The following is a 20890-nucleotide window of genomic DNA, read 5'->3' on the forward strand; positions in this document are numbered from 1 at the left end:
TATTATTATCCTTGCCACCTGCTGAGAAATATACTTTGGTCTTAACTTCATCTGTGTTTAAGAAAATGAAACAAAGGAATGAAAAAAAAAACCTCTTAACCTCTAGATAGACATTAGTCACATACCTAAATCTGTGGAAAAAAYTTCTGAAGTTTTAAATTAAGTTTACATTTGATTCTATGTGTAACAGAAGGAATAGAGTTCAGTGTGGGCTCAGCTGGCTTTTGCACYCAGAACAGATGCCTCATTTCTGAATTCTAGAAATGAAGATCTCATTTTTGAAAATGAGATCCTATATCTAGATATTCTGGTAAGAAAATACGGAGCTAACAGAAAGAGTAAAAACTGTGTAATTCAAAATCAGAATCGTGAAGTATCACCACAAATGAACCAGATGCTGGTGGAGATATTAATTCAGACAGAATGTACTATGGTTCAGATGTGGATGCACCTTAGTAGGCGCTTCACTAGGGTCACTGCAGTAGCCAACGGGTAGAGGGAAGGTTACGGAGACTTTCTCAGATGGGCTGAGTTCTTCTGCCGGTAACTGCTCTATTGGCAGTAGAGAGAGTAGCCTTTAAGTCTTTTAAATTAAGCACTTCAGTCAATTGCCTAAAGTTAGGTAGGATATATTTTGCCTGGCTGCTCTGTTTGTAGTTTGGGTGAATAACATTTGCTGTTTAGACACTGCTGCAGTTAGTAAATAAAATAAAATAAAACATATTCATGGTTTTATATTTTTCTGGTAGTCATTTTAGCTCTGGATAAAAAGCTCCAGCTAATGCTGGAATTTCTTTAGAGGCCTGGGTTCCCTGTAATCTTATGTGCTTCTTCTTGAAATAGAGAGAACAAACCTTTGCAATATTTGAGGACTCAGCTGGGTAGTTTATTAATAAACTTTCATCTTTATCCCATTATTTTTCCAACTATTTTGTTAATACACATATGGTTTCTTAAAAAGAAAGTAGAATGCAAGTTATTATTTTAAATTTCTGTCCTTTCTATACTTTGTGGAAATCTCTTGCAGTGAGCTCACAAAAATGTTATTGTTATGTATTTCTGGATGGTGAGTGTAGTTTCAGTTTGTCTGATTTCAATAATCTGTCTGGGTTATTTTGTTTTTCTCTATCTTATACTTTCAGCTTTTCCCATACAGGGATATTATAAAACATTGTTTTGTCTGATCGTCTCTCTTCTTACAGCACTTAGCRTGTGTTTTAAATACAGCCCTTTGGCTGGACAAAATCTTTTTGCTTCAACTTGTGCTATGAATATATCTTTCACACTGAAGATAGCATTGTTCTTTTGCATAAAAGCTCATTAATAAGCAATTTTTCTGAGCAAAATATTTTTTGAAAATATGCTGTTTCCAAAGATTGACTGTGACAGCCACGACACTTTCTCCTGTRCTTTACCTTTCTATTATCAGCCATCATAAATTGGTCAAGCTGATAGCTTTATTTTTTCCAGCTTCATATAGTCCTTCGCAATTTTAACTCTTGAATACTTCATCAGATGATCACAGTTTTTCCCTGATGTGGCTGTTTGTTCTCACCTGGCTGCCTTATTCTGTTTTACTACATCTAGACGTTTTACTCTATTTCATAGTGCTTTAACCCCACAAATGTCAGTGGCATTATCATAAACTGTGCTTTTATGATAAAAGTCATATCCTTTACCCACTCCCCTTTAATTCTAACCTGTTTGTTTCTTGTTTCTCCACTTATGTTTAATATCCTCCAAATCTGCTGAAGCCATATACATATTGTTCCCATTGACTCATCCTTCATACGAACTGTGTTCTTGTATTGATGCCTAATGAATTTGTAATTATCCCTGTATTTTCTTGGTAATAACTGGTATACGTTTTCTGTGGCAGTGCATGCCCTGGAAGGCGTAGGGCTACTTGAAGTGTTTATGGACTAAATTTACCCTCTCGCTGCTTGTATCCTTTTACTAGCACATCACCACTAGCATTCAAGTGAAGTTAGTTAGATTTAGTCAGCAAGCCAGAGTATTTTTATCAATACTTCTTTCAGCTGAGGAGCTTGAGTATTTGTAGACATGAAATAATGAGTCTGTTCACATTGTGGTTGTRAAGAAAATCTTGTGTGAGAATTTAGTGTGAGCAGTGATACAAAGATCTTGTAATATTTCTGCAGTCTCAGGAAGGTAACGCTTCTGAGAAGTGTGAAAGGTTACATTTTTAGAATCTGCTTGCTGTTCACTTAAAAGCCACATTATTAGCTTCTGCTGCTTAGCAAGACAGGAAACAAGCAAAAGAATAGTCCATACCTGTAATTTTCTGGAATATTGTAGACTTCTGAAGCCCCACTAAGAGCAAGTCAGCATCTACTGATCTTATTTTTGACAGCCAAACATTTACTTGGAGTGACACCTCTGTTTAGAGAAATTATAAAAGGTATAAGAAGTTTCAGTATTTCTGCTTTCTAGTTTGAACTTTCACTGTCTTCTTCCCAAGTATAAGCCTTGCAAACCTCCTGCACAAAAACCTCGATCTTGGCAAGAGAGGTGTAAACTGTCTGTATAGAGCAGTCTTCCCCCAGACTGTTATCTTTTCTTTGCATAGAAAACTTGTCATCAATGAAAACCATTAGACTATGGAAGCAGCTTCTTATAAATAGGGTATCAGCATCACATTTTGGAACCAAATATCTGGAAAATGTACTGTGAGGACCTGCCTACACAGGCAGGAAGAGGGTCATGATGAAACCATCGTAGTACGTGATATGAATACAGTCAGATATGAATACAGTCAAGCTAACAATGCAAAGGAGGTTTTCTGAAAATATTGATGTACTAGAAAAAAAAATCCTATATGGAAGATTRAAAAACTAGATAGAAAATTCTGCTATTATTAAAAGCAGATAAGATCCAATGCTCTGTAGGACTTCGGAAGCCAATTGGACTACAAATACAATAGTCTTGCATGAAGGGTACATAAAATGCCTAATGCTAACAATTTGGAGCGACTTAATACTACAAAACTATCAGCATGCAAAAGAAAATTCAGTAATAAAAAAATGAAAAGAATTGATTTACAAGGAAATGCTAAAAAGATAAACTGAAAATTCTTCAAAGAAAGCCGTCCTGTATGAATGCAAAGCCATCTTCTGAAAACTAAGTATGCTCTGTTGTTAGTGGGTTTATCTGCAAARTAAAGATTTCAAAAATGAATCAATTTGTAAGACATTTTTTTGTATTTCTGATACAGCTGTGTATCAGAAGAATTTGTCTTCCCCTACCACTACCAGTAAATCAATTAAGACAAAGTAAATCAGAAAGTTAAAACACCTTTCATAGGCAGCTAGTTACAATGGAGTAGACACCATGCATAGAATATTTCAACCATAAAATATATATTTAAAGGAAGTTTTCTAAAAAATTATATGTGCAAATGAAAAATGGACATAATAGTGAGATTTGCTTTTAATTTTTTCAAAAGCAGGTTTTCATCAAACTACAATGTCCATAGAAAATAGATGTTATAAACAGTTCATAAAACAAAGTTGCTTCAAAAGTTAAAATTTCAGGGATTTAATCATTTTCTTGTAACAGATCTGATCTTTTAACAATCTGGGAAATATCACATTAGCTAGTACAGTTAGTAGATGAATTGCAATTATGCATTATGTGAAAAGTTATTTTGGCTGTTATAGTCTATCTGATTATTAGGAGAAATTAAGACTAATATTGGCAATTTTTTTTGCTCTTTAAGCAGTTGACTTGAATGCAAGCCAAGAAGAATCAACCACATTACAGTAATGACATAGCATGAACTGTATTCATGCTTCAACAAGAATCTTGGAGCTGTGCCTATGAATATAATATGGCAGAGAGAGAGAGGGTGAACATGTTTTGTAGAGGCAATAATAAATGACCAACAAGTGAATGTTAGGAATGAGAGTGATATTTTAGACCAAGCAGAAAAGACTTTATAAGCATGTATTTGCTGTGACTTGTAGAGCATTTAGTAGTAATATTAGAACACGAGTTCTCTTTCTTCCAGCAGCATTGGATGTTTAACTGGATAAATTGAAATATTTATGTTTCATCTTCTACTTTTGTTCAGGAATGAGGCATGAGGCATGAATGCAGGAGATGCTTGTACAGACCTGAGAATATTTGAGGCAATTTAGTTGTCCACTACTTAGAGTTTTTCTTAAACATATTTGGATTGTATACAACATGTAAGGACTCAGAAGGCCTATTAATGCCAAGAGATGTTGGCTAGGATGGCAAAGGAGGGTCTGTAACATCTTAAGCATTGATATATTAATGAATTCAAAGATATCTGTACATTTTTCACTTGAAAAAGTAATTTACACATGAAAAAAATACAGATATCTTTAAACTCATTAATATAGTTCTATTAGTTCCATTAATATAGTTTAGGTTCTTTACAACCAGCAATACTATCCTTATTTATTTAAATCCAAATAAATCATGTTTTCTTAAGCAGCCAAGTTGCAAGACAAATGCAGTTTTTGGAATTAATATGCATTCCATCAATTCTGAATTTCTTGATACATTTCTCTGTAATATTTTTCTTATGTAGCAGACATCAATATCCTCCTAAAATATACCCTTTGTTTCTGGTAACAGTGTCTTTTAGGTATGATTTTACTCCTTGTGTTCTTAAGATCACTGACGTAATCCTAAAATGTTTCTTTAGGGGAATTAAAATAATCACAGCAAAACCAGAACAGAAACAGTGTTTGAAATACAGTAAATATGATTTTCATAGGAGCAAATATGCACAAGTTTTYGTAAAAGAAGCAATAATTGAAATCTTGATCTTACTAAAATACACAGKATTTGGGTAATGTTTTCAGTGACTTTTTACCCAGTTGTGACCACTATGAAATCTGTTGTGTTGGATATATATGTTGGGTGTATACCATTGCAGAAAGCAYTTTGAAATCGCCACCTCCTGTCATTCATCTGTGGAACAGATTTTATAATAAAATCTTTCTGAATAGGTAGGTGACTTGCTTGCTTTGATAATTCATGGTTTTAGAAAGTCGTTACTGGCAACTGAAAATTTGTAAGGGTTTTGCTAGAGGCTGGGTGGTCTGGGGAATTAACTGCTACAAAAGTTAAAAATTTTGTTTTTTCRGGTAATTATCTCCTCTAGTTATTGCTTCCAAATGTGAACTGAATATTGATTAGTGGACTCTTCATGATTCTGTAGCCAGATTTCTCTGTCACTTCCACAGTTTCTCGTAATTCTGCAAAGCAAGCAGAATATAGTTGACAAGAGTAGGTCATTGTCAGGGGCTACTGTTAGCGGTGAAGATACAGACTGTAGGGCTCACGCATCCTTGGGGGGAAAGATGAGAACTGGCCTGCTTAATTATTTGACTTGTTTTGGAGAAGAAAGGCTGAGAGAAGGATTCTGAGAGAAGTAACATAAAAGCAGAAATCTGTTGACATTCACAAGATCCAGGAGAAAAGAGATGAGGTTGTCTAGTCAATGATGGTTTAAGTTTTCTGGAAAGAAGTCATTTTGTAATTTCTTCACACTCTAATTATGTATCTGGGTCAACACCACWGCTATCAATTTTGTAACTGATGAATGAAGCTGCGTTGAAGTGGAGGGTTAAAGAGAATTTTGTTTTGGACTTAGGGAGTTGGCTTCTCACAGCGAAAATTGAACTGCTCAGAGAAAGTAATTTGTACTACCAATGCAATACATGGCATACTAAAGAACAAACTGTGACAAACTGTGAAACTGTGGTACCTTTTTAAGATGCTGTTCTGCTATTTCATACATCATTTCTTTGGCATGTCACATAGCAGAATGCTGCTTCAAAGGAGAATGATCCCTTTGACTCTGAGGAGATCGAATTCTGAATTTAATTCCTGCAGTGAACAGGTTCCTTAAGCATTTCTGGCAAGGCCTCTGGAGCAAAGAGCAAAGATTGTCATAGCAGTGAAAATCATCTAAAAACGTACTTCAGTCCTTCCCCTGTGGTSTTCAAGCAAACAAAAAAAGAAATCACAATTCCATTCAATTATAACAAGATGTTATAAACTAACACTTTCTGTTGTTTAGCGATGAAAAACTTTGTGTGCAACAATAACCTTTTGTTTTAGACTACCTAGAGCAGAAAGCCTAGAGCACATAGTTTGCTCGAGTGATACCAGCAATAGCCGCTTCCAGAGATAGCTATTAACTACTAGTCGTTTTAACAGTAAGTTTTGCATGGTACATAATCCTGCATGAAAAGTGGGAATTTTCTCTACTTTTTATTTTATGTTTTCTGATTATTGTGACATGAATTGGAGCAYACCACTGGTCACTTTAGTCAAAAGTGACTGAAGGAGGGAAGCTAAACTTCTTCCTTTAACCTTATTTCAGATCTTTTTTCGAACATATGTTTTTAAATTTAAAAGAACATTTTCTGGGGTACTAAAGCAAACAGGTTCATGTTTTTAAAAGAGGATCCCTTTTGTTAATGAGCAGGCAGTTCCCTTAGTAGAACTGGGGAGCTCTTGTGATTCCCAACAGGCATCATATGACAGCTTTCTCCTGCTCTTATTGTGTGCCCCAGGCAGATTTTTTATAGGGTAATGAGCTCTGCTTTTTTCTCCTTGCTATAACAGTGTTTTGTATTATCTCAGTACAGACTCCCAAGCGTGCTTCCTGTTACAGGCTACGGAGTGTTTTCATCCCTGTTACAGATCAGAAAATCCCAAAATATTAAACAGAAATTATCATGCTGATTTTAAGACTGTGCTTTTTACTTCTTTTGATGGTAATCCTAAATGACAGAATAGGAAGATTTCTGGATCTATGTGAAGTGTAATCTGAAATACAGTGGAATTCTTTAATATAATTAAAATAAAAAATTTAGTTCTGCCTGTTAAATTATTATACATATACTGTACTGAGTTTTTATCAAATGTTATTTAGTTCTGAAGTTCCAGAAGAAGCTCARAACTGAGACCTCAGGTTTTTGTCAAACTTAGAATATATCCAGGAAGCTAGTTTTACCTTTAAAATACATTTAGAAAAAAGTAAACTGAATTTAAAAGCTCTTCTGAGAATAAGCATGCAGAGAAACTTTTTTATTATTTGTATCTCCTGCTTTAGAAAAATTGTGTACAGCTCTTTAGCTTGACAATAAATTAAGACCAGACGTAGCATTTTAGTTGAGATTTCATAGCCCTTAAGTGACTTTACATTTYCAAGTAATTTTCCAAATAATTATTTGTAAATGAGTGCCTGGAGTTGAACCAGATGTTGTCTCATCAGCTTTAGCACTATCTCTATAACATAGAGAGGAGCAAAAAGAAGACAATGAAGGAGCAATAATAAAAAAGAAATAAGTTCATGTAAGAAAAAGTGTTTAACTGTATTGACTATTTTCTATGTGATAGACTTTCCATTATATAAAGCATGGACACATATAAAAATCTACAGCAGCATTCAAGATCGTACAATTATTATTGATTCAGTTATTTTCTCAGTCAGTTGTTTTTTTTGATAGGTGCATTTGAGTGGAGAAGTTGGAAAGGAAACTGACCTTTATGTGTATGAATCTACTTTCTAAATTCTTTAAATGTAAATTAGATGTTCTTTCAACCTAACCTTAATGTTAAGAGACAAATTAAAATGGCTCTTAACTTACAAATTGACAGGCTAAGCTGAAGYGCTGAATACTAAGTGAAGAGAATGGTAGAAAGAAGGTACTGCAGGTGTTAGACTGCATACTTCTGGGTTTTTTTTTCTACTGTATCTTTTAATTTCTTGCATCCTTCTGATGATTATTTTTGGTGCTATAAATTCTCCGGCTTCTCCTCCTGCCTTTTCAACTTTCTACTGCTGAAAGACTCGTCTACCTAGGGACAATTAGGAAAAATAATCTGAATTGAATTTTAAAGTGGATTAATTAAGCTACATTAAACCCCCATGTAAATACTCTTCTTCAGAATTAAAATGGCTTTTATTTAATATTCTTAGTAAGTGAGTTAGGGTAAATCAGATTAAGATCTATTGTTCGAGAACATCCATCATCAAAGTAACGTTACTACCTCACCTAAAATTCAAACCTTGTGGTTTTTGGATTCATTTTCCTGAGGAACTCCTTATAGACAAGCCCTGCCTCTAAAAATTTTCACAAGCATTTACAACCCTTTTGAATCTGACCTTACTTGATTTGAATAACTAAGATCTGTATTTATATTAGGTTCTTTAGCTCCTGATTTGAGAGATCTTATATTAAAAGGAACTGCAAAATGATTTCCATTTTCCCCTAACTTGCTCTTTAAGGTTTAATTTTAAGCAGATTGTGAACCAGCATATTCAGCTTTCAGAAACACATCTTATTTTTTATTCTCATATTCTGTCTTTGATACCAGCTGTAAGGATTCAGTATTTTGCTGTGATAAGGGGCTGGGAAACTTCTACAAAAATGTTGTGTGCTGAAAATTTTTTGATTCAGCAATGTACTTAGATGCATCGACATTTCTGAGGCCATTAAATCTTGGGCTGTTTTGATTCAGCATTCGAGGCTGACTTATCTTCTACATTTAACCATGTAGTATTTTCTTATCCTTTCCACAGCATAAAATGAAAAGGCAATTTTTTATTGATGAATGTGTCTCGGGTTAGCAACCATGTGGTAACATAGCAAGCCTGGGTATTACAGAAGGTGGGTATGCCAGCCTAACTACCAGCCCTGAAGGCAAGTGCAGTTCAATGCTTCCTACGAGCAGACTGCTATATGCTTGAGGCTTGTGGATAAAAAAACAAAGGTATATGCTTTGGAGAACATATATTGCAAAGCRTATAATTTAATACATTTCTTATTAACAGAGGGGAACTCTCCAGTTTGTTCTGAATGATGAATTCTCTTGTATTTGTTTTGATCCAATACCTATTTTGTCTCCAATATGAAAGAATAATGAATATATTTTTTCATTGATTCACTTCAAAATGGATTTGCCAGTGAGACTGATATGGATAATGGTTCATCCGTATTAAGAACCAGAATTTAGAARCAAAACCAAGCAAAAAAGCTGTATAGTATTTCATTCTATTTTTTTGYGTCATGATTGATAGTGGAAGAAACAACTATATTGACTACTTACCTATGGAGTAGTAGTGATGGCATTGAAGGAGAGAGGGAGTGATACACTCCACAAAGCATGCATCTCTCTGTAGTTCAGATGTGGTGATTTACATCAGTCGTAGGCCTGGGAGTAACAGAAATAAGAGGTAAACTTGCATTTCTGGAAGCATAATTTCTTTGCTGTTCCAGAAACATCATGTTAGTGCCCTGTCACTTACTCTGGCCAGATCATGAATTGATTATCAGACCAAAACCATAATTATAGATAAGAACAAAAATAGGCAAAGCCAATCAGAAAGGCTTTTGTGTTGCTTTTAAGCAGTTCCATTCTTGTAATGGAATATCAGCTAGGTTTTGACTTACTACTGGTTTTGTTTTTCCTTCCTTTATTGCAGTTTATTATGCTGACATACATCTTTATGTTGGCCTGGCTCGGCGTTACAGCTTTCACTTCTCTGCCTGTTTACATGTACTTCAATCTGTGGACCATTTGCCGAAATGCCACTTTAGTGGATGGAGCTAATCTCTGCTTGGATCTTCGCCAGTATGGTATGTAAATGAAGAACACTAAAAAGCAAGTTTTCAAAAAACCCATCACTTTTCTATGCTTCCAGATACCTGAAATGAACTGTTCAGTGTTTCTGGAACAGTTTTTAAGCACCTCGAGAAAAGTAATGCTCTTTTCAGCATTTTCACACAGTAGTCAAGGCACTGGGGGATATTAGGGATTCACTTTCACTACATTTTCTGACCTAAGAAAATTGAAGCAAAATTATCAGTCTTCCTAGAGTATTGAAAATTTGGCTGTGGCCTTCTGTTTAGTCTCTCCTTTTGGAGCTGCTGGAACTTGTACAAAATTCTCAGTTAGTCACTGATCTACAGAATGACTCTTTAATCTTGTGGGTAGCATGCTGTTTTGGATATGTGAAATTCTAGATTATCATTTATCYCTGCAGAGGCTAGATATTAATGCATATTGAATACAATATTTTTCATTTTATCATTTAACAATATATATTGAAGACYATATAAATAATAGTACTCAAAGAGAGTGACAGAGAGAAATGGGGAGCTACAGGCTGAACCATGGAATTTAGAGTGAAGTGGAGATACACACAAATATGTGTTTGTGAGGGTTGGGAAATTTGGAGAAAAGGGGAATTGGAATCTTAAAAAGCCTGCGAACTCATATATTGGCAATGACAATTCAGTTCCTTTCTATCGGAAGACTGATTTGAATCTGGATATTCTAGATATCAGTGATTCCTCAGCCCACTGAGCTTTTGGTATTTTTATCATTATTGGACAGTTTTGTGAGTCTAATTCTTTTTTTTCTTTGGCCTATGATAAAATTATTATATATTTTCAAATATTATATTGAGATATAAAAATACTCTGTATTGCTTTGGAATGAAGAAGTTTGATTCATACTGAACATTTCATTTCACCTGCAACAAAATATTTCAGGTCATTGTTTTAATGGGGAGAAAAAAATCTTTTTTTTTTTTTTTTTTTTTTTTTAATTCATTGATCTTTTTCAGGATGGCAGGTGTGTTGAAAAAGCAGTTATCATATAGATGTCATCAAGAGTCTTCATTCTTCTCTCTGAGATTTTGTTTTCCTAATATGTATGCCTATTTTATCATGAATTTTTTAAAAATGTGCATAGAGTACTAATATATCAAATGTTTATTCTGTGCATATATTTGTCTCCCCTAAACAGTCCAGTCCACAGTAAAAAAATGCTGATTCCTAATAGGAAAGAATATTTTGCCATTTTTTGTGGCAACTCAGTTACAGCACCTTTCTTCAGGCTACTCTCTGATTTAGATCATCAGCTAAAGCAAGCAATATAACTATTTCAACAGCAATAGTTATTATAACAAAGCATGGCTTTGGGTAATGCTTGTTATAACTTCTTAAAGAAGCTTTGTAGTACATCAGCATGTATGAATACAATYTATAACACATTCCTCTACATGAGGATAAAGAGTATTTATGAATAAATCAGCAAAGTAAGTGCGCACTTTGGTTGCAAGTTATTTTCTGGTGTTTGAATGCTCTGTTGATCAAAATCTAAAATGAAGATGTTTTCAAAAATGGCTAAGAAATTATTACCTGCTMTTTCCGGCTGCAGCTTTTGCTGAAGAACTAATGTGTCAGTTTTGTGACACCTGAAGTAGAAGACACTGATTTTGTTGTAATGTAAAATTCTGCATGGCCAGCAGGCAAGAATTTGTATCTCTTCGTTTTCTTGGCTCATATGAAGTAASCTACTACATAGGTGGAATACTAAATACTGTTCATATTTATTCTGCTCCAGGTATTGTAACTATTGGAGAGGAAAAGAAGATTTGCACTATGTCAGAAAGTTTCATCAAGATGTGTGACTCTAATGAGGTGAGAGAATGTGATCTATTTTTGCAAAACCATAATATATATTATAATAGGAAGTTAACTGATGTGTATGCTTTCTTCTTACTTTTAATGTTCTAACCCTAGCTAAAGTGATGGAATGAAATCCCAGTGGAAAATACATCATCAAGTGCTTTCCCTACTCTTTTACCAGGTACCCAAATTAGTCAGTGCAGTTTCTCCAGCCATTAGTTTTCTAAATACAACTTTATTGTATTTTTTAAAGATTCCGTTAAGCTAGATGTATTTTTACTGAGATATTTTTGAAGGTTAATACATCTACTGCACAATAAAATTGACTGTATATGGAATCACTGTTTGAAGATATTATGGTTACTGTTGTGACAGGAGAGTAATGTTTAGAAATGGATTTGACCGACTGTCTTTTTTACAATGTGCGAAGAGAACAACTTTTGAGTATATTTTTATCTTTGTTTTTCCCTTAGGTAGAATCCACCTATTTCAGTGCAGCTGAGATTTTTGATTTGTTTTTAAGTGAACAGGGAAGAAAACAGGACAAATAAAATGATGTCTATCTAAAACAGAGACTAAAATCATCATCCCTCTGAAGTCAGCGGGTGTTTTGCTATCTGTTTTGTTGGGTCTTACCCTGCCTGAATAAATCTTCTTAGACTGAAGTTACACAATCTGTTATCTTTTATACCAAAACCATTTAAGAAAATGGAACCCTTACTGTGCAGCCAGCCCTCGSTCAGGGGCTGCTATGTAAACCCAATCTAAAATGAAAAACAACTGTAAGGCTGTGGTTTGRGTGAGGTAAGGAGGAAAGAGGTGGATAACTTGGATTATTTCAGTTTATACTGTAGCACTATGAGCATGTTTACTAGCAAAATTGAGAAGGCAGTAAATTAATGTGCAAGTATAGGAAGCTGCAGCTGACGGAGGGGACAGGGTTTTCTTAGGCTGTTCCTGCCTCTGAAGAAAGCGCTGCGTCCACCTAGTGATCTAGCTAGATGATATTGCAAGTGTAGAAGAAAAATTCCATACTCTCTTGGCTTTAAATAATTATTTAAATACTTATTATTTTTAATTATTTTTAAATAGAATTTTTTTAAGGATTGCTGGTGCTTTATTCTTGATATAAGTATTATTACAACCTAGGTCCTTGTACAATGCCATTACAGTGCTTTCGATCTTTCAGCAAAAATATTGGTAATCGTTACTTAGAAGGGTGGCACTAGGAACACAGTTACTTGCACTGCGCTCTTCAGACTTTTTGTTCGTTTTCCGTTTACCGTTAGCACCATGAAAGTCCCTTTCTTTGTCCCCCTCTGCAGCTAAACATGACGTTCCACTTGTTCATTGTGGCGCTCGCCGGAGCTGGAGCAGCAGTCATTGCTATGGTAAGTACCCAACACRCGTCCCGAACCCTTTAGGTCCTGTGGCGTCTCAGTCACTAATACAGCGTGATTCTTACTTAGCATCAGGCGTTTGCACACCATCGCTCAGTGCTGTTTGTAAGATATAATTCTTGAATATAATACTATCCCTTGATTTTRAATATATTTGTGGATTCCTTTTGGAGTTCTGTTTACTTTTTTAACTACAAAATTCCTTCAAGTACACGCAAAAACTTTTCACCACTCCCTTGCTGGGTTCAGACAAGTGTCTTTGGAAGCCTCAAGATCATAGTAATAGTAAAAGTCTTTTTAGATCTATGTCTTTTCTGGAGTGGTCACAGGCTTGCCATGCTTCTGTTCTAGGAGAAGACTTTTTTTGTAAATTCTGTGCATGCATGTAAATGTGTTAGTTCTTCTTTCAGGACTAATTTTTGCTATTTTTCCCGATGAAGATTGTGTTGACTATGATGACATTTTGCCAATGAGAATGTTTCAGGAAGATTGCATGGGGGCTTGTGCCCAGTTCTGACTTTTGTCTGCCCTGACCTCTTAAACAGCAGGATTTTGAAGTCAGGGCTCTGTATCCCTGCAGGCTGGTATAGTGCSCACTGGAATAGGGAATAAAAAATGACTGCTACTTAGTACTGAAGTATTTCATAAAAAAAAGTGTAAGTGATAGTGATTGCTATTACTACTACTGCTAATGCTTATATTAATTGCAGCTATGCTTTATGATAGCAGTACTGTTTTTCRCTGAATCCTGGGGCCATAAATTTTTTTTCTCCTTCAAACTACATTTATTAAAAAGAAGAACCAGAGGATATTCAATGAAGCCAATACTCCTGTCGTATTAGAGTTTTTGTGCTTCCCTACAGTTTTTGCAATATTTCATGACATCCTGCCACATAGCTAGCTAAATGAAAATTATGTATGCTAATGTAATTTTTGTTTYAAGATGACGAATAGTAAATACATTAGTAGAATAGTACTTTATATTATATTAATAATTTAATCAATTCACTCTAGGATTTTCCAAAACTAGACTCTATCTGAAAAAATTGTGACTAAGTAGTAATTTTTATGTATATGCATTATTATTGGTAGTAGTGTATATTCAAGAGAACATTATTTTTCCATTTTTTGGAACTATTGTTTTAAGGTATATTCACCTGTAATGGGAAATTCATCAAATGCTAATTTGTTCAGATAACCATTCTGCATCTCAAAGAAGATTTCTGAATCAGAATTAGCCACCAAAATTGACTTTGCAGTGTAAAAGAAATTGCAGATATTCAGTGAAAGCAAACTGAATGGAAACAAATTAAGTAGGTGTATTGAACTTTTAGCATAGGATATTTCAAATAAATTTTAAGCCCTTAAAAGCTCACAATTCCATGTCAAAAATGGCATGGATGTAATACACTGAGCACCRATCCACTAGGAATTCACTTTGGTAGCTCACATTTGTTCACGTTTTTCATGGGTTGCCCTTATGCAAGTACGCTCTTTATTGGRTTCTGTGACTGCACAAAGCTGGTATGAAAGTACTCGCTATTTCAACAGAAGTGTAAGTTCAGGATCTAAGTCCTTGTAAAAGTTTAGGGTGTAAGAGCTTATAAATATATGCTTAATGTTCTTTTAATTTCTTTTTACYCTTTATTATAATGTTTGCTACTATGTTGTCTCTAAATTCTGTAATGAATCTTCAGTTTTGTAATAATCACCCTACCTTGGTGATATCAAGGTACCTGATGAGGACAAGCACATTCCACTCTGATGATGATAATTTTCAATCCTGAAGATCCAACCCTCAAAACATTAGAAAGTGGTAGGGTATCAGCAGTGGGCAGGGTACGAAATGTGCAGAAGCAATCTAAGAGGACTGGACTGCAACTTCTTTCATATGTACTGTCACTAGATGAACCACAAATGTKTTAAGTTAATGAAGTTACAGTCTAGTGTCTTTGCATGTATCCACAGCAGTAGCAGATCTTCAGTTTGATGAGTTCTCCACAAGATTTCTTAACASAAAAATGAGATTAAAATACAAGTGCTTTACAAAAAAAGAAGCTCGTGATTTTCCTGTAAATTTGAAAAATTTCTTACGGTTGTTTAYTTTCAACTAGAATATCCTGTCTGACTGTAGTAATCAAGTAGTAGTCAAATAGTCAAGTATTTTGCATTCATACACTACTTTATTAGTAATAGTACTTCATCATCCATGCTGCAAAAATTAAATGGAAAAAACATTTTTTTTTCAAATAATATTTTAAGTCATGACATTGATGGGTTTCGCTAGTATCACTTTTGGAGATACAGGCACTTCAAAGAGCCAGATTATTTATGTGTTCRGTTTTCTCTAATTCTATGAATTGTCAATGTTTGTCATGAAATTTAGCAAAGAAATCAGTTTATTCATAAATATTAMGACCATCTATCACCAGGATACTTTTCATTAGTCTGTATTTTAAAAATATAACKTAGAAAAATTTAGTCATTTATTGTGAAAATRAATAAAATTATTTCTTATGTCCAGATAGAAATAAAAGTCTACACAAATAATTATTTAAATCACGATTTAAATCATATGATAATTATTTAAATCATATGATATGAAGGGGCAGGGCGAATGTGGTGTAAAAGTGGGCTAGTTCCTCTCCTGTACTATAATTGTGCTCCTCTGTTGGATATTACCTGCAGGTGAGGGGGAGAAAAACAGTTCTTCAGATTTTGCCCTGCTGAAATAGGGAAATGCAAATTCTGCAGATCTGGGAGGCTGAAGCATACTTTCTGCTCTGAGAAGAAATCTAAGCAGGAGCAGAGATCTTTGCATGGAGTCTTGCATATGCCGGTAATTGAGCCATCCTGAGGCACACTGTGGAAGCTGCCCTGCCTCAGTTTGAATAAGCCTTGACATGGCCCCGCTGGCTTCAGGCTAATCAGGTCATGGTCGTGTGAAATGCAATTAGACAGCCACTTAGAGATGGCCTCCTTAGTGTGACTGTGTTAGCCACAAACTTAGTGTTAAAGGAAAAAAACCCAAAGGAGCAGGACTTTGAATGGTTTCAGTCTACTCTGAATAAAGCTCCTACTATTCTTGTTCAAATGGAGAAAGGCCTTACAGGGCTGTACATGATAAGATTTTATTTTCAAATTGCACAGATCACTAGGTCCCAGATTACATAGGATTGTTTAGCATATATGTAATTATATAATGTGCACATGCGTTTGACATTATATTAATTATTTGAATGAAAGTAGCTATTTCCAGGAAAGTCAACGTGCTTAAAGAAAATGTGCACTCCAAAAGAGTGTTCAGTAATTGTATTAAAACTTYGATTCTGCAACTTTTTAAGCTAGAGACGTGAGAAAAACGTGAGTATAATGAAGGTCAGACTGTGGCGAATGTACCTTCACAGTACATTGTCATTGTTTTATAATTTTTTGAAAATTCAGCATAAATTGCAAACTGCATGACATTGGTTTAAAATTTCTTGTGCTGAGAAGTTACCAAGTAARTTTTTGGCATGGGTAAGAAGTATGCTTGCATGGTCCTTTTGTGTGCTTCAACTGCAGTCTTTTCTGACTGATTTTAGAAGGTCAGGAAGACATGAATACACTACTCAGAGACCTCCAACTTGTAGTGTTCTCACCAGTCTACCTCTTCCAGGCTCAGACTTTATTTGTGAATTGAAATTTTTTCCTCAAAAGAATAGCACTGGTATTTTTGTTTCCTTGCAAATCATAATTGTCTGAAATGCCAAAATGAACAGGAATACCTGACTGTTTCTTCTGAATTTTGTGAACCTTTTGTGAAGCAGATTTAAAGYATTTCTTTCAGCTGTGCAGGCATTTACTATCAGACTCTCCCATTTGATCCACAAATGYGTGATCCAGAGACCAAATCCAGACCATGGTGATGTCTTTTGGGATCATGTAGTTTGACAAAGGGCATAGCTTTTTCCTATTAATTGGTCATGTATTAAATGATCCACAGAATTTGTCCCAGAGTAACACAAGAATACACAGTGTMATCTCCAGCACTTGCACAGATTTTATTGTTAGTAATCTATTAGGAATAATAAGAAACTCCTAAGGATATACAGGAATACTACTCTCTGCATACGCTCTTCATAGAGGACAGATTCTTTGAATCCTATTTTATGGCTCTTCCATCTAGACTGTATTTCTCAAATAAAGATTAACTGAGCCATAGGCTAGTAGGCCAAAAAAAGCACAGGAAATAATTGTTCCTGTGAAGACTTTCAGAATGCTTTCTTTTATCTTAATTATCTGGATTAAGAAGTACACACAGTGCTAGCCTGCCCTAATCACCAACAGTTGTCACCAAACATTTGTGGAAACTGCCGGCACTGGCATTTCCAAAAAAGAAAGAACACGCAAAATTGGTTCTGTACATTTAGTATGAATCTAAGATCTTCATAGCCCTAYAGCAGTCTAATACAAATTTGCATCATCTCAAGATGTTTTTAAGATCGCTGTATTCCATCTTCTGTTAACTGAATACCAGTTTAGTTTCCCAGTCTCCTAGAAAGGGATGGTGTTTTTCTGTTTTCAGGAAATTATCCATGTCCTCTGAGACAGATTACTATAAACATGAGAGAAGCTTCCATGATAAAGTATCTGAAAGCCTGCTAGGGGAGAAATAACTGTCTGGAGAGTCCTGGAATAACCCAGCTGGACATTGCCACTGACCACTGTTGTTTTCCCAATGAATACAGAGCGAATAGAGCATGTTGTACTTCCCAGAAGTCAGGTAAAGGATATTGTCCTCAGGTATAAAGAATATTGTCCTAAGGTGAGAGAGAGACAAGTTTGGAGACAGTCAGAAGCTCCTTGCAAGCAGATCCAGCAGACTGAAGGTAGGACTTTGGGATCTGCTTTTGAAAGCAAAGCTGGTAGTCTGAAAATGGGCTGAAAAGCCCATTCTTGCGAAGCTGAAGTGGGCAAGAAATCATTTTTTTGCTCCAAAAAGGAGCCAGAGTTTAAATTGTACATAATGAACACACAAACCTGAAGACTAGGCAAACTAACTTTGAAAGGGACTGAATGAGGAATGTAAACTCTGTCTGCAGGCAGTGTGTGATGCCTCTGAGTGAGAAAGTTTTGAATAAACTCTTTTTGGCAGCAGTTCATTGGTGTTGTTGGCGTTGTAATAGAATTTATCACTGTTTACTCATACACTGCCACTGTTCAAAACATAGGACTGGGAGGACAACCACAGGTCATTAGGCTCAGTCAGTGGCTGATTTTTATAAACTATTAAGTTCTATCTCAAAGGTAATTAAGGGGGTTTACATCCTGTATTTATAATAGAAAACATTTGCTGAATCTAATTTTTCTACTTTCACTAACTTTCAGATTAAATTTATTCAGGGCCATGTTACTACATTTATTCTTGTGCCAATATTGCCAGTATCCTTTAACTGTTGTTTAGTCTTGAGAAGTATTTGTAGACATTCTGTCCACCACACTTGCTAGCATAAATAAACCAAATTCTTTGGGAGTATGTCATCATGGCTTATCCAGTGATTTGTGATGGCTACATGTGAGCCATCTCAATCTCAATTTATTGGCATTTCTCACTGTGGGTTCTGGACAAAAATATCATTTCTGCTCTGTTCAGGTGCATGTAAAAGTTGTCTTTAAAGTCAGACAAATCACTTCTTTGTTCTCTAAGCATTTTTTAAAAGTAAACAAGTAAATAATGGTATAACTATATAACAGTGAAATATAATAACTAGATTAAAAGGTGGCAAATATATTGCCCTTAGTAAGGGAAAGTTTACTAACAATTATATTTTGTCACATTTTGCATGGCTAAACATATTTTTCATTTCTTGACCATTTTTCCTAAATCAGTTGTTGTTTATGAAATAGCTAGAGTTGTAGGTCAAAGGAGGAAATCTTGGATGAATGGAAAACCAATGCAAGTTTCAACTATAAAGGAAAAGCAAATCTACACCGTATTTTCGTCATAAACAACTGCTTTAACAAGTAGTGATTCAGTAGGGAAAACTACAAGAAATAACTAAAAGGTATTTTTTCATACCAATTTGCAGACTAGCTGAAATAGTGAAGTAGAGGAGAGGAGAAAATGTGTAGACTAGCTGAAGCAGCCAGATGAATCTCGGGTGATGATTCCAGAAAGATCACTCTGTTTTTATATTGACTTAAAACTAATGTACGTATTCCTGTACCACACTTTCTTCTTGCTCTCAGGATGTAGAAGGCGAAGGGCTTAGATACTGCCCTGATTTGTTGATTTTCAGTTATCTTTTAATTTTTCAGGAGCCAGCAACAGCTTTGAGTTGAGTAACCCTAGGATTAGTGAAGCTCAAGCCTCAACTTTGCATATTATTTCTATACTGCTTCCCAGCTTAGCATTGCTTAGTCCCTTCTGATGAAATCCATAAATCTGTCGTATCATTTTTGGCCTGGAACGTGCTGCATTCTGACTCGCTTTCTAACCCTGTGTTACCTCTCTTGTAGGTTCATTATCTCATGGTCTTGTCTGCTAACTGGGCCTACGTGAAAGATGCCTGCAGAATGCAAAAGTATGAGGATATTAAGTCAAAGGAGGAACAAGAGCTTCACGATATTCATTCTACTCGCTCTAAAGAGCGGCTCAACGCRTACACATAAGAGAAACCTTGTCTTACTTTCTAACATTTGAATGCTTTGTTGTTTAACTAAAGGCCATCCAACCATTTTAAAAACAATTGAAAGTGCTTCTCACAAAAGATAGTTTGGGTGACTTACATGTCACCCATATACAATTCTTGGCTGTCTAGCACTTGTTTCTTAATTAGTTATTACTTTGTGTGACCATTCTCTACCACAAAGCTCCTAAATAGCCTTTCCTGAATCCTTTAAARCCAATTAGTTCTGCTAGATCAAGGATACTAAACTATTGTCAAATACAAAAATGTGTTTGATTTTTTTAATCACTTTGTATGTGTTATGCATAACACCTTTTGCATTGTTTCTTATATGTTTTTGAAAAAAATAGCTTTTTATACTTTTTAGTTTTAAATTCAATACTACTTTAACTACAGGTATACTTCAAAGGGACCATTGTACATGATGTACAATATATAGAGAAAACACTGATGACTTTCCTTTATATTTGGAAATATTGCCAGATGGACCCTGCTCAACTTGAATGAAGGTCCTAAGAACATTTTAAACAATCAAAGGTGCAATTTCTAAATTTGTAATAGTGGGTAAAAAAAAAGGAAAAAAAAAAGAAAAATGAGAAAAGATTAAAAAAAGAAAAAAGTGCTTCTTATCTTTGTTAACATTGTATTATTCTTGATGTTTTTAAAGAATATTCTCTTGTTCCAAGTTCCATGGGTGATAATTCCTGTTTGTATTGTGAGCATGCAGACCGTGGTGCTAACAATGCATGGCCACTTGCCTTTTGAAGGAATTCAATACCACGGTTACCTGTTAAAGAGTTATGGTATATAGACAATTGTTAAGTGATATAGTTATCCATAGTTTTTTACAGAATGATCTCTCTTTAATGCAATGATGGTTATGCTGAATTGGAGCTGTTCATATGATGATGTGAGAAATTGCTGCTTAGCTACATTTATGAAAGTAATATATCAAAAATACAGTGACCGTAGGAGTCAGGAGTCTTTTTACCTGCTTTAAAAATTTAACTGGATTGCACCTGTCTGAAGTGTACAAGATATATTAAAGGAGACTTCCATAAATGTTATAGCTTGGCTTCTAGTTTTCCTACACATACTGTTTTACCTGTATTATGTTAAAGTAAGGTGAAAGACCACTACAGATCTTATTGTTTGAAAGTGTAGTAATATATTTGAACCTTTATTTTGGTAGGAAAATGTTATCAGAAATGTAGGTCATTTTAATTTGAAGGAATTACTTGTATCAAAAACAAAACAAAAAACCCTATTTAAAAAAGAGTATTATTGGACCAAATTTGGTGTTTTCTTTTCTTTTTTCYTTTTTTTCCTT

General features: G+C 34.9%; 1 protein-coding gene across 1 annotated transcript in view; it reads left to right on the forward strand.

The window, feature by feature from the left end:
* Window positions 1–19543, forward strand: part of GPM6A (glycoprotein M6A) — a 41878-nt gene extending 22335 nt beyond the window's left edge. The window contains exons 4-7 of the mRNA XM_085311317.1: window positions 9497–9650; window positions 11425–11501; window positions 12815–12880; window positions 19391–19543. Coding sequence (XP_085167443.1) covers window positions 9497–9650; window positions 11425–11501; window positions 12815–12880; window positions 19391–19543 — 450 coding nt within the window. The remainder of the gene's footprint in view (window positions 1–9496; window positions 9651–11424; window positions 11502–12814; window positions 12881–19390) is intronic.
* Window positions 19544–20890: the final 1347 nt, after the last annotated feature.

Source organism: Rhea americana, unplaced genomic scaffold (genome assembly GCF_003343005.1).
Source record: "Rhea americana isolate MKP2758 unplaced genomic scaffold, rheAme1 scaffold_34, whole genome shotgun sequence".
NCBI lineage: Eukaryota > Metazoa > Chordata > Aves > Rheiformes > Rheidae > Rhea > Rhea americana.